Raw genomic sequence first — 15,056 nt, 5'->3', positions numbered from 1 at the left:
CAGTTTCTGTCTACCTTGCGACATGCTCTAAGCAGCGCTCCCGTTCTCTCTTATCCAGACTTTTCATGTGAATTTCTGCTTTTTACAGATGCTTCAAATGTGGCTATTGGTTGTGTACTATCGCAGACAAATGACACGAATATGGAAAATGTAATTGCCTGCGGTAGTCATGTCCTCACTAAAAGAGAAAAATGTTGGTCCACCTATGACAGAGAGCTATGGGCTATTGTCTGGTCTATTAGGCATTTTCGCCAATATATAACTGGACACCGCTTTCGGATCATCACTGACCACAAACCTCTTCTTAGTCTGAGGAAAATGGCTTTGGACTGTGACCCAACTGGACGTAGAGCCAGGTGGGCCCTTGAAATAGATCCATATGACTGGGTTGTTGAACACAGACAAGGACACAAACATGCAAATGCTGATTCAATGTCACGCCTACCATCCCCTGCAATTGACTGCTCTACTGCTTCAAATCCCTCAAACTCTCCTCTTGTTCCAACAGTAACTGCAAATTCTGTGGATTTTACTGATCGGTCCACCAGGTGGCTCAAGGTCACCCTATTGACCCCTCTTTCCTGAACAGAGACACTGACTATCTTAGACAGGCCCAGAACAACGATCCTGTGTTAAAAACTGTTCTGGAATGGGTTCTTACAAATAACAGGCCTCCCTTTGCAAAGATAAAGAAGTGCTCTGCAGAGCATAGACACTTTTGGAGGGAGTTTCCAAAACTAATCGTTAGTGACTCTCTTCTCTGTCGGCAGGTTCGGCATCCCCCTGGCGATCCTGTTGTGCAGATTGTTGTTCCAAGTGGTCTACAAAAAGAAATGTTCAAGGCACTACATGGTCATTCTCTTGCTGGACATTTTGATGCAGTAAAGACTTTACAGTGTGCTCAAGCTAGGTGCTACTGGCCTTACATGTCTCGGGATATAACTGAGTGGTGTTTAGAATGTGTGGCGTGCGAGGCACGGCGGCCGCCAACGCCCTGTCAGCAGGCCCCTTTGAAACATGTTGTTGTCTCAAAACCATTTGAAAAAATAGCGATGGATTTCACAGAGTTGCCCCTCACTACTTATGGAAACAGATACATGCTTGTTGTAATGGACTATTTCACGAAGTACATTAACCTGTATGTACTTCCTGACCAGAGAGCTGTTACTGTAGCCAAGTGTTTGTTTGAGGACTACATTTGTCGCCATGGTGTTCCCCACAGCCTACACACTGACCAAGGACGTCAGTTTGACTCAGACCTTATTAAATGTCTGTGTTTGAGTATGGGTGTACACAAAACAAGGACATCTCCATACCATTCAATGTCAAATGGAATGGTGGAACGGGCTAACAGATCAATAAAAGACCAGTTAGCTAAGTACCTTTACTCAAAAGGGGGAGAGTGGGATGTACACATGAAACAGGTTGAGTTTGCATACAACACTTGTGTACACTCCACTACAAATTTCACCCCAATCTTTTTGGTTCATGGTAGGGAGGCTCGTTTACCCGCCGATCTTTTCCTTAGTGCTCCCACTAACAATGAGCAAACACCTACATGTGCACCTAATGAGTATGCTACTAGTCTCCTAAACAAACTGTGTTCTGCTTTTGACACTGCAGCTGCTAACATGGCTGCTACAGCCATACAACAGAAGCACCATTATGACAGGCAAGTGAGACATGAAGCTTATGATCCTGGGGATCTAGTGTGGGTTGACATCCCCTCGTTGTCTAGACATAAGTTGGCTCCTAGATGGACTGGTCCTTTCAAAGTTTTAAAACGGCTGGATTTTGAGGTGGACATGGGTGTTGACTATGAGGTGTTAGATCAACTTGACCCCAGAGCTAAACCCAAAGTTGTTCGCTACAACCGTCTCAAGCCGTATAGGTCCCCTGTACCCAGGTCATCTGTGACAGATGCTCCACCATGTACTGGGCCCCCCACTCTAACCGCCCTCTCAGGCTCTAGGCCTTGGACATTTGAGTATAGTAGTATGGCAACACCTGACCTGGCACATGTTACTCAATCTAGAGGTCAAAGTGAGGGCAATATTCCAACTGTAGTAGCAGGCCCACCAGACAGTGCAGTTCCAACCCCAGTGAAACAACAAACTAGGTACGGGCATCCCTTTCGTCCTCCAGACAGGTATAGCCCTGACTTCTGAAGAGTTATTTTACTTTTCCCCCCTCCCCCCCATTCTTCACTGTTAAGTTATGACTTTTGGTTACTCTGGTGCCCTGTTCAGAATGGGTTTTGAAGTGTCATTGTAATTTATTTATTTATTTTTCTCTTCCTTGTTTCCTGTGTTAAACGTTCATTCCTGTAAAAGTATAATTCTAGTTTATGAAAATGGCTGTTTTCTTGTACTAAATCACCCCATTTTATTTGCTATGTTTTGAAGCGGGGACGCTTCTTTTGTTGTAAGGGGGAAGTAGTGTAAGCGTGAAAATAGGAGTTATGAAATGTAAAATGTTTTATTGTGAAAGGCTCCCCGGATGAGGGAGAGAGAGAGAGCGAACGTTCGATGACAGCTGAGGGCCGGTCAGCTGAGTTTGATGACAGCTGATGGTGTAGCGGAAAAAAAAAATTAAATGTTCGACACTGAGAAAGAGCTCAATTATTTTCTGTGAATTATTCTACAAAGGAGAATCACAGTACCGGTTGTTTGCTAGCGGTAGAGCAGAAGAATACACGTGTTTGTTATGAACACCGCATTCCAGGTCCTTTTCAGCTTGTTAAGCTTTTCAGTTATTAGGGCTTCTAACGAGCCATCATTTGATCCAGGTGCGTTAAACCAGGGAGAGAACTAAAACATGCAGGATGCGGCCCTTGAGGACCGACTTTCGGCACCCCTGCCCTGCTGTATCAAATTGACAGAGAAATAACAGAGAGTTTTCCATTCTAAGGTAAAAACCCAGCGCATACAGCGTTCATGTTTTTTTTGTTTGTTTTTTTTTCATCCAGACGGCTTCCCGCGCCCCCCCTACAATGGCACGGCGCCCCCTCTAGGGGGCGCGCCCCACAGTTTGGGAACCTCTGGACTAATGAGAATTTTAAAGTCTATCCATCTTATTCCTGTGAGGCTTCCTGGGGAAACGATTATGGGTCTTACTTTCAGCGCCCACCGGAAGTAGCAGTATTTCACTGTAATTTGTAGGGTTTTTTGCTAATCTATATTCATGATAAAAGTTAAATCTCTCTATTCGGTTATAATACAATATTTAGTTAAACCTGTTCACGGACACACCGTCTGCTATCAGAGAGCTGCTCCGTACAGAGGATTGCAATTGTGAGTTTAATCACCGGGAGCGACAGGAACACAGCATTAAGTTTTGTAACGGAATGACCGTGACTTAGCAGCGCTGCTAACAGCTCGTTTCTCTTTAGAACTGACGGTAATAAAACTCCAGAACTACATAATATTAGCTTGTTGTGATGTGAATTTTATTTTTTGTTTGTATTTTAAAAATAAAGTTCATGAGCTGAATCTTTATCATTATATTTGGGCCAGGAAAATTTTTTATAAGACAAAATAAAATATCTGGCTTCATTTAGACCAGTGGTCCCCAAACTATGGCCCGCGGGCCGGATCCGGCCCGCCTCCACATTTGGTCCGGCCCCCTGAACAATACCAGAGAGCATTTAGATTTTTTTTCATATATTGTATTTTCTGGTTTAACCACCAGGGGGCTCTTTAGCAGGAAGTGTGTCCTGTAAACTGTGGGTGTTTTGTTTTGCATGGTGCATTGCTGCCATCTGTTGGAATTTTAGGGACTTGACTTTTATGTTATTTAATCAGTATAGTTGTTTGCTAGCAGTAGAGCAGAAGAACACACGTGTTTGTTATGAACGCCGCATTCCAGATCGAATTCTTCGAATCAACGCCTGTAAGTAGCAGCTTATACTTCAAAACGAGCCTTTATGTTGTTAACATATGAGGAATTCATATGTTAAAGTTACTTAAGTTACTTTCCCTCAATGGAATATATACTAGTCAGTCCCAGTGACCGTTTCACTAACAGTTTTTGCCCTTGTGCTTTCTGGGTAAAAATCAATCGAGTAACGCGTGCACACCAACCCCCCACCCCCGTCAACAAATTCCAGAAGCGCAGGTGATAAACGTGTAACACTTATTCTGTTACAAACTGACTCCGGCCCCCCACCAGAGAAGGGAAAAGTTAAGTGGCCCTCACAGGAAAAGGTTTGGGGACCACTGATTTAGACCATCACAACCAGAATCTCAAGGTTCTCCGTTGCCGAGTGTCGCTGCAAATCAGTGGAGAAATGACCGCAGCAGCTGTGCTCCTGATCGTAATACAGATAATCTCTCCCCACTGGACTAGAACCAAACCGAATCACACATTAACCTGTTATGGAGAGCAACTTGCCACTCAAAAGTGTCTGCCTTTTCGGACCTTGGGTAACTGTTATGCTGTTCTCTAATGATCAGACCAAGTTTAATTTGTGGCTGCAGCAAGAGTGTTTTGAACGTGCGCCCAAAACAAAGGCAGTGGTTTTCATCGCCTACCGACAGATAAGGAAACAAAAAGAATTTGGCTAAAAATTCTAAACTTAACCAGAGAACCCAAAATGCTTTATGTGCGCATTTCATTGTGTGGATAGAAAGCCAAGGGAAGAAAACCTGCATCTGCATCCGAAGCAACTGAGTCGATGAAGTAGCTAAATATTCTAGTGCGGGTTATTTGCAGCCATTTCTACAAGTAATGGTAAAACAATATTGCCACATTTAAGCAGTGATAGCTGGTGTTCCCACATATTTTATAGCCTAAAATCACTGTGGAAAACCGGTTTACGAGTTACTAACATGTAAACAAATGGCGGTTCCGGTTAGCAGCGGAAGTCGCGCCCATAAATCACGCAAAGCCTCATGGGGGTTAGGAATAAGGTGGATTCTCTGAGCTACAGTGAGCCAATCATAAACATAATATAAGAGTAGACCCAGCATTGGCTGCTCCGGCGCAGGAAATACGGCGGCCATCTTGGAAGGGTTGTCCCCCTCACTTTGCTCAACCAAAACATCAGAAGATGTCTCAGCACTGAGGGATATTGTTGCTCGGATCGATGGACTATTGATGTGAGAGATCCACAAACAACATTTCACAAGTAAGATGGACATAATATTGTGTATATATTGTGATTAGAATATTACTTTACTGTATTTATGTCCACCGGCGAGATACCAGCTAACATTAGCTACAGTGCTTGACGTAATATGGGTTCAGCCCAGCTATGAAGGCAGACTGAGATTCCGTAAATCTAAAAAATGTATTATTTTCCAACATTGACTTAGATTATGTGACACAAGAGCCTACATTAGAAATGTGACAGTGTAACATATATTATAAAACTTATATTACTTGTTATGGCATTGTTCAGCAAAGTTTGCACAGGTGGTAAAGACAATTATTTATATGTAATTCTTTCACTCTGTCAAAAGTAAGATACATCCCAAATCTTCCGTTTTGTTTTGAAGGTTTCATAAAGACACAATGAGAGGAAGAGGAGGGAGATATTTTTAAAGAGAGACGGATTCACTGCAGCACGGATGAATCTCACATCGGTTTTGGACTCAAAATCAGCTGCTGAATCTCTCTGAAGCTAGAACTCGTCGGCTGGAAAACAGCCGACAGATAATATATATTAGGCTGTACATGTTTATATGTATGTACACATGTAAACATATCAATATATATAATTCAGTATTAATCATTCATTAATAATCATTATTTATTTATTTATGTTTGTATATTTATATAAATATGTATTGATATTACTAAATGTATTAAATAAATTATGAACGGCTGTGTGGTTTGTAAAATGCTCATCATACATCAATATCAGAATATTCCATTCCTATTCTATTGTCATAGCCACTAAGCATATTTAAATATGCTGGATTATGCATCAATACAATAAAAAAAATACAATTGTTTATAAATGTAGCTTTGATAGATGTTTGAATATGGTCTCCAGTATCAAAAAACCATGTAATAAAGGATTAAATGCGCTGATATGTCATTGTGCCTGCCAGACATATAAAGCTGAGTGGAGCGGTCGACCCTTCCAAGATGGCCACTCTAAATCTCGGCAGCGACAATAGGTGAGAGCGGTCCATGAGGCGTCTATTCTTATATTATGTCTATAGAGCCAATTCTACAGGGGTGATGTGCTCCATCTTCCTGGTTTTAGAGAGAACTCCGGCAGCAACGTTCTGGATCAGCTGATCAGATTGTTTTAGACAGACCTATAAAGACACTGTTGCAGAATAAATGGGACTAAAGATAAACACAAGAATGAGTTTCTCTAGATCCTGCTGAGACATTAGTCCTCTAATCCTGGAAATGTTCTTCAGGTGATAGAAGGTCGACTTTGTAACTGTTTTTATGTGGCTCTGAAGGTTCAGGTCAGAGTTCATCACCACACCCAGATTTCAGCCTGATCTCTGGTTCTAGCTGTAATAACTGAAGCTCTGCATTGACTCCAAATCAGTGTCCCTGGACCACTGGTGGGCCACGAGCACCGCCTAGCGGTCAGCAAGGTCATGCAAGTAAACCACCATTTATTTGAAGTGGCTTGAGCTCAAAGTGTGATGCATAGAGTTAGCTTACCAAATGATTGTGTTTAAAAATAATAATGAATAAGTGACTTAAAACCAAGACACTCAAAGGAAAAGCTGAAGATAGAGGTTGAAAGAAAACAACTCCAGGATTACTTATATAATTGGAGGAAACCAAGTTACACCTGCTGCCAAGTGATCACGAGCGATTTGATTCCTTTGAACACGTCTATGGTACACAGGGTGCCTGCCAGGAATCTTGGGCCCCCTGACAAAAAATTAAATGTCTCTCTCCACGAGTAACAGTCATAGGCAACATGCAAAATATACATGAAGCAATCCAGACTTCTCAAAAATGCTATGTAGTTGCATTTTATTCAAGCTGCGGTATGTTTTCTCCATATTTGTTAAAGCTGTCAACATATTGTGACAGTTTGTTATGAGATAGATAATCTGTGAAAACAATCAATCTCCTTCCTGAACTACTATTGCTAGCTAAAGTACTGCGTCATTCTGACCAAAACAACCAATCAGAACCAGTAGGTGGGTCTTAGTGCTGTCAACCAACCTCATTCACTCACTGCTAAATGTGCTGATGGTGGAGAAACAACTTATCATTACAGGAAAATCGTTTATTTGCCATCACTGGTAGCTATGCTAATTAGACTGAGCATTCACGACAGGCTATGCTAGCTGCAGCATAGCACAGAGTGAGGCGGAGGAAAGATGAGCAGCACCACATGAGATTGTGACTGACAGCACTAAACCTCTCCTGCCACTGATTGGTTCTTTCTAGGTAGTACTGGGAGAAAGCAGAGGAAATAGATTTTTCACAAATTACCTCTCATACCATACTGTCACAACATAATGACAGTTTTAACAAATATGTCGAAAAAAATATTTTTATAAAAGTTACATACTGCAGCTTTAATTTCACTCGGGTAGGATGGTAGGACTCAAGTCTCAGTAAGTGAGAACTGTTCTTTGTTTTTTTTACTTTACTTACTTATGATGCTGTGCTCACACCCCAACAACCATTGTTATTTTTAATTTAATTAAAAAAATAAATTAATTAAATACAATAGATGGGTGCATATTTTTTAGATTTAATGGTGCATAAGATGATTTTTGTTTCTCCCAAAGCAACTCAAAAGTTTATTTTTCTTTAATTGTGCTTCTAAATTACAAATAGGTCTAAACATTACTAATGTATAAAACTTTTGCAATAAAAAACAACTTCTTTTTTATTTCCGTGTGTCTGACATGATTGGAATGATTAGAAACCACAATTTCACAAAATAACTCCAGATACTCCAAGTAGAATTACTAATGACAATAAGTGCATTAAGACAGTAATATTTTCATTTCAGGTTGTATATATTAAGATGTTGTGTCAAGTTACATGGTCTATGAGTGTTTGTTAAATGGGTTAACAAATGGACCTTTTTCAGGTCCTCAGCCTGAAAAAGTTTGAGAGACACTGCTCTAGATCATTCTTTTTTTATGTGCAGAGATAACAACTTCAGTTTTGTTTCGGTTCGCTGGAGAAAGTTAAGGCACATCCACACATTTATCTCTTCCAAGCATCTGTTCCGTTCTTTTATGGGTTCAGAGTCACCCATTTGCTTAAATGGGTGACTCTATACACAGCTCGTAATGTGGAGCTGTGTATCATCTGCCTCGTTATGGTAGCTAATTTTACTTAATGTTATAACCTGAGCTTGTGAGAGCATATAGATATTGAATAATGTTTTTACTCATGATTTCCACAAATAATGTTTTCCTTGCATGTTTTAGTGTAGTGGTCCACTACTATAGGTGGTTGAACCCGTTATTTGGCTAATTTTGCAATGATTGTTTCGGACCAATGATTAGTGATCAAATCAATCTGTTGTTTACCCCAATTAATTTAATATATTAGACACAATGAACTCACATCATTGATATTAACACTAAAAGGGGCAGTACTGTGTGTTTTCCAAGCACATAGTGCTATAAAATGGCACAATCAACTGCTATAAAATGTAAACTTAATTTGTTAACATAGTTAACTGAAGTTAACTGTGCTAAAAGCATGACAACGACTTCAATTGTTATGAAAATGTTGTATCCCAAATATGACTTAAAGAAATTTGACTTAGTAGTTTAACGCCTTGAAATTGTTCCTCTATTTAAAATCTCCACTTTCAGGAAGTCTGAAGGTGTAGTGACTGCCATGGAAGATTAAAGGATTTCTCAGAATCAAGGAAACACTCCTGGTAGGTAAACCTCAAAAAAGTTTATTTTTACATAATACTGCCCCTTGAGAGTGTGGAGCATTTTTTGTCATATTTATATTCATATTTAATGTCAGATACGTTTCATTACAAAGAGGGTTAGGCCCAAACTGAGCTTAAAGCCAGAATATGTTTACATGTCAAGTAAACCTAAACCTAATCAAGTCTGCAGGTCAGGAACCTTTGCTTTGCTCATCTTGATAAATGAGGATAAGGTTTTAAATTTCTTCATTTTCCTGTTGGATTCAAAATTAACATTCCTATCAAAGAATCAGTCAGAGCACAGGAAATAAAAAAAATGTCAGGCGAGAACTCGGTGTTGGCCAGAACATCGATCAGTGAATTCTCTGCCTGAAATTCTAGGTTTTACTTTTACTCAGGCGAAAATAAGGTCAGCTTCACACTCCAAAACCTACAGAAATTAATGTCAGCAAAATTTATTTAAACAGACAAAAAAAGTCTCTTAAAAAATAAAGTACTTTGAAAACAGCAGCAGTTTTATAAAAGACTGTTTGGCGTTAGGAACAAGTTAAAAGCCTATGCAACAGGCAGCTGACGGGTTCTGTTCAACTCTTCCTGGTGTCAGCGGAACACCACTCAGTCGGTCAGTCCACAACACCAGAAACCCAGAGCAAAGCAAAGCTGACTCAAGGCCAACTTTATTTTACCTTACTGAACACCTCCAGGTCTTCGTCCTCATCAAGGTCCAACATGTGTCCTGAAATGTCCGCCGGGACTGTAGCTCCACTCATTACAATGCCCGACTTTTTAAATGAAATAACTTCAATAGGAAGAATTGAGAAAAACTTCCATTCCAAGCCACAGCTACTGAAACCACTTTCCCTGAGCGTTTTCAAAATAAAAGCATGATAACGACTTTGGCCATAGTTTATTTATAATTCGTCAATTAACAATACTTGTCTCACAACATATTATGAGACCCACAGATGTAGGTTACTAAGACATATAAAACGGGAGCAATCAATTGATTCAAAATCAGGTACAGTCAATCTTGTTTTACACAATAGTGTTTAATAGTTGTTGGCATTAACTATAGCGCTAATAATTCGTGAGAAATACAGTTGTGTTCAGTTTGGAATCGGAATCAGCTTTATTCACTAAGTTTGTGCACAAAAACAAGGAATTTTAAGTCTAAATGTTATGGGGGAGGGAATAAAATAATAGGGTTTAGATCAGAAACAACCAACCAGAGCCAGGAGGATGGTCCTAGTGCTGTCAATCAAGCTAGTGCACACTCTGCTCACAGCCTCCCCCTTGCTCTATGTTATGCTACAGCTTCTCCCCGTTACTATGCTCAGGCTAGTTAGGATGGCCACCGATGCTAACTTGTTAGGCCATCGATCTGTGGCCACCGATGATGGCAGATAGTTTCTCTAAGGACATTTAGCACATTTAGCAGCACATACATTTTGATTGACACAGATAAAAAATGTCAGGCGAGAAGATTTTTTAGCGGAGAGTCCTATTGATTCTGATTGGTTGCTTTTGACAGGGAGAGGGCGCAAGCATTTTTCACAGATAATCCGTCTCATATACTGCCATGACATAGTGACAGTTACAACAAATAACATATTTTCATAAAAGTTACATACCCCAGCCTTTAAATGTCTCTGTGTCAGCTGTTTTTTTGTAAAAAGAAACAGCTGCCATCAGCCAAATAACTGGTTCACCTATAGTAGTGGATCACTACTTGACCTGAAGGTGAAGGTCTAAGCAGTTTGTTTGTGTGGGGTCTGCTGAGATTTTAGCTTGCCTTTTCTTGACCCTAAACTTGTACTTCTGGTTGGATAGAAGGTCAGCAACAATCCTTTGCAGATGTTGATTTCAACTCAAGAAAGGCGAGTGATGACAGATAAAACAGGATGAATGTGACATTCTGACAGAAAGCATTAATTTCTGAGAGATTAGATTAATTTAACACTGTTAGAAAAGTAACAAACGAAATTAATACTGGTGCTTTTATTTTGGTAAATAGCTAACGTACTTCCAGTATAATCATTTTCTCTTTTCTATGACTGGAATCTACAGTACGCAGATGCGGAAGACTCACGTGAGTTCACAATCAGTTCCTAAGAATCAACAGAGAGCCACAGAACTGAAAGAGACGGACTGTAACTTATCACTGCCGCTAGTAGACATGATGGTGGTTCACATCTGTTTCAAGAATGCTGCAAGACAAACTTTTGTAAAAGATATTCCTTATCTCCAGTGATAGTACACAAAGCTGGAATGGCTGTTATCCCATTGTTTCTGTTGAGTGTAAAACAGTAGATGTGGGTTGCAGCAAGTTCACTTGGCACTGCCTTTTATTCCTGGCGAGACTCTTGGAAAAACCTTTGAGAAATCACAAAGTAACTGCAACTTTCCGGAGTGGTTTTATTAGTAAAAACTGTGAGAAAAACAAAACCATTTGTGAGCCTGCTGCTTTATTATTAAATTTGATATAATTTCAGATTTTTTTATGTTTTTTTTTTACAGGTTAACTTAAAATTTTAGCTATTATTGTTACAGGTTAATTTTCTAAGCTACAGAAAAGTAATTGTTAGAGGTACACAAAAATTTAATATTAATGCTGCTATTAGGACAGTATTTACCGATATTTTACTTTATCACATTTGTTTTCAATTACTTGATTAATGAAGTCTGTTCCTTCATTCATCCAACTGAATCTGGCATCTGGAAGAAAATAAATTAACAGTGTTTTATACAATATTATGCTAATTCAAAGATAGGAATTAGCAATGTTTGCTAACGCATTGTTTGCATTCTGATTCAGAATGCTTCACCATAATGTATAGAAGGGTTTTGAACTTAAAAGGGTTTTTGTTTCTAAAGTTATCTGTGAACAGGGACACCGTAAAGAGGGGGAAAGTGATGACACTTCTAGGATCCCTAACCAACAGGGGGCCTTCCACAATTTATTTATTTATTTTTTGTTCATAGAAATAAAAATAAAAAAAATGGGGCCCTGTCAATTACAAAATTAATCAGATGGTATTTTAGAACATTGGTTTTAGCTGTAAAAAATGTATGTAACCCCTCCCAGATCAAAAATCACACATCCATATTTGTCCTGAACCTTTGCATGAAATGGTTCGTTCCTGCCTGGAACACTTGAGGTGACGCTGTTCAGCTGCAGTCAGTGGAAGACAAGAATGACTGTGGCAATTACTACGCTGCTAAGAAAAATAATAAAATCAGGTTTTAAAAATAGAGAGAGAGGGGGAGAGAGAAAAAGGCAAGAGTGTTAATTTATAATCCAGTTTTTCTCCAAGAGAGGTGGGTAGACTGTGTGAGATTATCAACCATTTAGCATAATTAGATTTGTGTTGTGTGTCAGTTTATTGACATTTCACAGATTTATACTACAGAAGTGTTCAGTTGTTGACATCTAGTGGCAGAATTTAGATACTACATTTTAAGAGCCTGCCGTTTTTGATAATGACATAAAAAGAAGACAAGGCAGGAGAATACCAAGCATGGTTTTCTCACAGTAACACTGCAACTTCGATTCAGTCGGTCTTTGAAAGCACTGTTGGTGTGTATTCAATTTTGCAATGGATATTTTGTTAATTAAGAATAATTTAGCTATTTGTAAAAAAGCAGTATTTTCCTTATAAGAACGTTTAGCCGTGCGCTAAATATTTTCTCTGTTGCAAATTTATTGTACCTTTAAGTGCTGTATTGTTTGCTACTGTGTTTTATTTCTGAACGTTTGTATGTTCATTTCTCAGTTTTACCCTACTCCAACTGGCTTCAGTAAAGAGTCAACGTACGCCCTCTTGTCTGTGTGGTCATTTTGGAGAGGAGTTTCTCTGAATGTCGACTCCAACAAGGCGATGGAGGTTGAGGACATGACAACATTAGCTATAGATTACTGTTTGCCTCCATTTCATTAGCATTTAATGTAAAACATTTACCAACATATTCATATATTGAACTTGTCCCTTGTACCGTCCTCTCCTGAGTGAAATTAAAGCTGCAGTATGTAACTTTTATAAAAATATTTTTTTCGACATATTTGTTAAAACTGTCATTATGTTGTGATATGAGACGTAATCTGTGAAAAATCTATTTCCTCTGCTTTCTCCCAGTGCTATCTAGAAAGAACCAATGAGTGGCAGGAGAGTTTTAGTGCTGTCAGTCACAATCTCATGTGGTGCTGCTCATCCTTCCTCTGCCTCACTCTGTGCTATGCTGCAGCTAGCATAGCCTGTTATATATATATATATATATATATATATATATATATATATATATATATATATATATATATATATATATATATATATATATATATATATATATATATATATATATATATATATATAACAGGCTATGCTGTTATACTGATATATTAATACTGATTAATATATCAGTATTAATCATTAATTAATACTGAATAATATACATTAGGCTATACATGTTTATGCGCACACACACGCATTATATATATATATATATATATATATATATATATATTTTGATAAGACGAGAGCGGTCCATTAGGCGTCTGTTCTTTTATTATGTCTATGTGAGAAACGGCCCGGTCTACGGAAGACGGGTCCTTCGAAAACCACGAATATGGACGACCAGAAGAGAGAAACTGTAGCCTCCGGCTAGCAGCCTAGCCTCCATCTCGGCGTTATGTTGCTTAGCAACCCTGACAACGTGAAGCACAGAGCGGCGAAGGAAAAAAAACGGACTTATTTCTGTATTATTCTTCACCTTTTGTAATTAAGGTAAAAAAAGAAATCTGTCTGATTCTAAAATGTTTAATGTATACAAGGGATATTCATTTTCAAATGTTCTCCAGATCTCAGGTAGTACAGTTAACAGTTAAATAAAACTATTATGTCTGAAGGCTTAACTTTAATCAGTCAAACTCATTTGCTCAGGAATAAATTAAATACTTTAGTGAACCTAAAGATTTTACTACTGCCTGACTTAATATCTGTGTTCCACCTCCACTCATAGGGGAAAACTATCGGGAGTTTTTAAAACGATTTGCCGGGAGACATGGGTTCTCTCTCGGTGTACCGAACCTGGAGCTCCCGGCCAGCTGACAGCTGGCTGTTAATGCAGCGGGAGCAGGCATCTTCGAAAACGTCGGATTGCAATTAAGTGATTTATTGATGAACCGAGCAGATATTTCAGATCTATACGTCTACATTATTGCCTAAAAACATTGTAAAAAATCATTGTGTAATTTGAAGTTTAAGTATTTAGTTCTCTCTTACTCAGTAACTTCAGTGTTGTTACACCTCCGAAACATTTTTTGCAGTTTCTTTTTGATACCAGAACTATTTGACTTAAACATTTAATTTCCTGAGTTATTGTCAATTTATTTTCAAGCAAAACTCTCAAAAAGAGCTGAGGATTTATTAGTTTTGATTACGTTGTGCAGCTAAATATGGACACTTATTAGTTTTTTTCTTTTTAATTTTTCAGGTTTGCATCGTAACGCCTCGTGATGTTTGAGCCATGATCGCTGTGCCGATTACCTTTCCACTGGATCCAAACACCTGGACCAGCTGACCGGTACAGCGTCCATCAGTCCACTGTCTGCGGGATCATCACAACGTGGACTAACTTTTTATTTACTTGGTTAAACTATGATCTTGAAACCGGAGCACCAGATATGCAAAAATCTACCTGCAGACTTTGTTGGCTACCCTGACCCTGCAGTCATCCTGGACGGGGCTGAGCTGGACTTCCTCTCCTCCAGAGTGACGAGTTTTCATCACCAGTAAAGGCAAAACAAGTCTGATGTCTGATTAGCTGCTAGGAAGTATATTATATATTCACTGTTCATTTTGCTATCCTGTTTGTTCCTACAATAAAATTGAATCTCGTTTGTAATTCTCTACATTTCACAAACCTTTTTTTCCCCTTTTCTCAGTGTTAATGTTATATCAAGTATTTGCATGTAGATCAGGAATTCAAGTGAGATGTTAAAATGCAACAGTTTTAGGTTATACCAGCAAAGAAATGTGAATATTAAGTAATATGTAGTCATATAATTTAATATACTAATAAGGCTGGATGATATGACTTACAAGATTTTTTTAAAACCAGATTTGATTTTAATTGATTCCTCTCGTCCTCAATTTCTATAATAAAATCACAGAATATATTTTCAAAAAATGCCTTTATTTCAATCATCTGTTCTGTGAGT

The 15,056-nt window shown here is 38.7% G+C and overlaps 1 protein-coding gene and 1 long non-coding RNA gene across 3 annotated transcripts in view; one reads left to right on the top strand and one right to left on the bottom strand.

The window, feature by feature from the left end:
- snx7 (sorting nexin 7) overlaps positions 1–11,040 on the bottom strand; it is a 58,648-nt gene extending 47,608 nt beyond the window's left edge. Inside the window, exon 1 of one of the 2 annotated variants that reach the window (XM_008438530.3) lies at positions 9,526–11,040. In XM_008438530.3, coding sequence (XP_008436752.2) covers positions 9,526–9,609 — 84 coding nt within the window. In that variant the 5' untranslated portion in view covers positions 9,610–11,040. The remainder of the gene's footprint in view (positions 1–9,525) is intronic. The other variant, XM_081601459.1, reaches the window with a different exon arrangement.
- A 2,344-nt stretch (positions 11,041–13,384) lies between these two features.
- On the top strand, positions 13,385–14,740 carry LOC145549430 (uncharacterized). Its single transcript, XR_014085409.1, has 2 exons — positions 13,385–13,620; positions 13,856–14,740. It is a non-coding gene; the product is annotated as an uncharacterized LOC145549430 (long non-coding RNA).
- Positions 14,741–15,056: the final 316 nt, after the last annotated feature.

The sequence above is a fragment of the Poecilia reticulata genome, chromosome 20 (genome assembly GCF_904066995.2).
Source record: "Poecilia reticulata chromosome 20, P_reticulata-male-v2, whole genome shotgun sequence".
NCBI classification, from domain to species: domain Eukaryota; kingdom Metazoa; phylum Chordata; class Actinopteri; order Cyprinodontiformes; family Poeciliidae; genus Poecilia; species Poecilia reticulata.
Note: the sequence above shows the minus strand (reverse complement) of the source record. Positions and strands in the feature narration are given on the sequence as shown.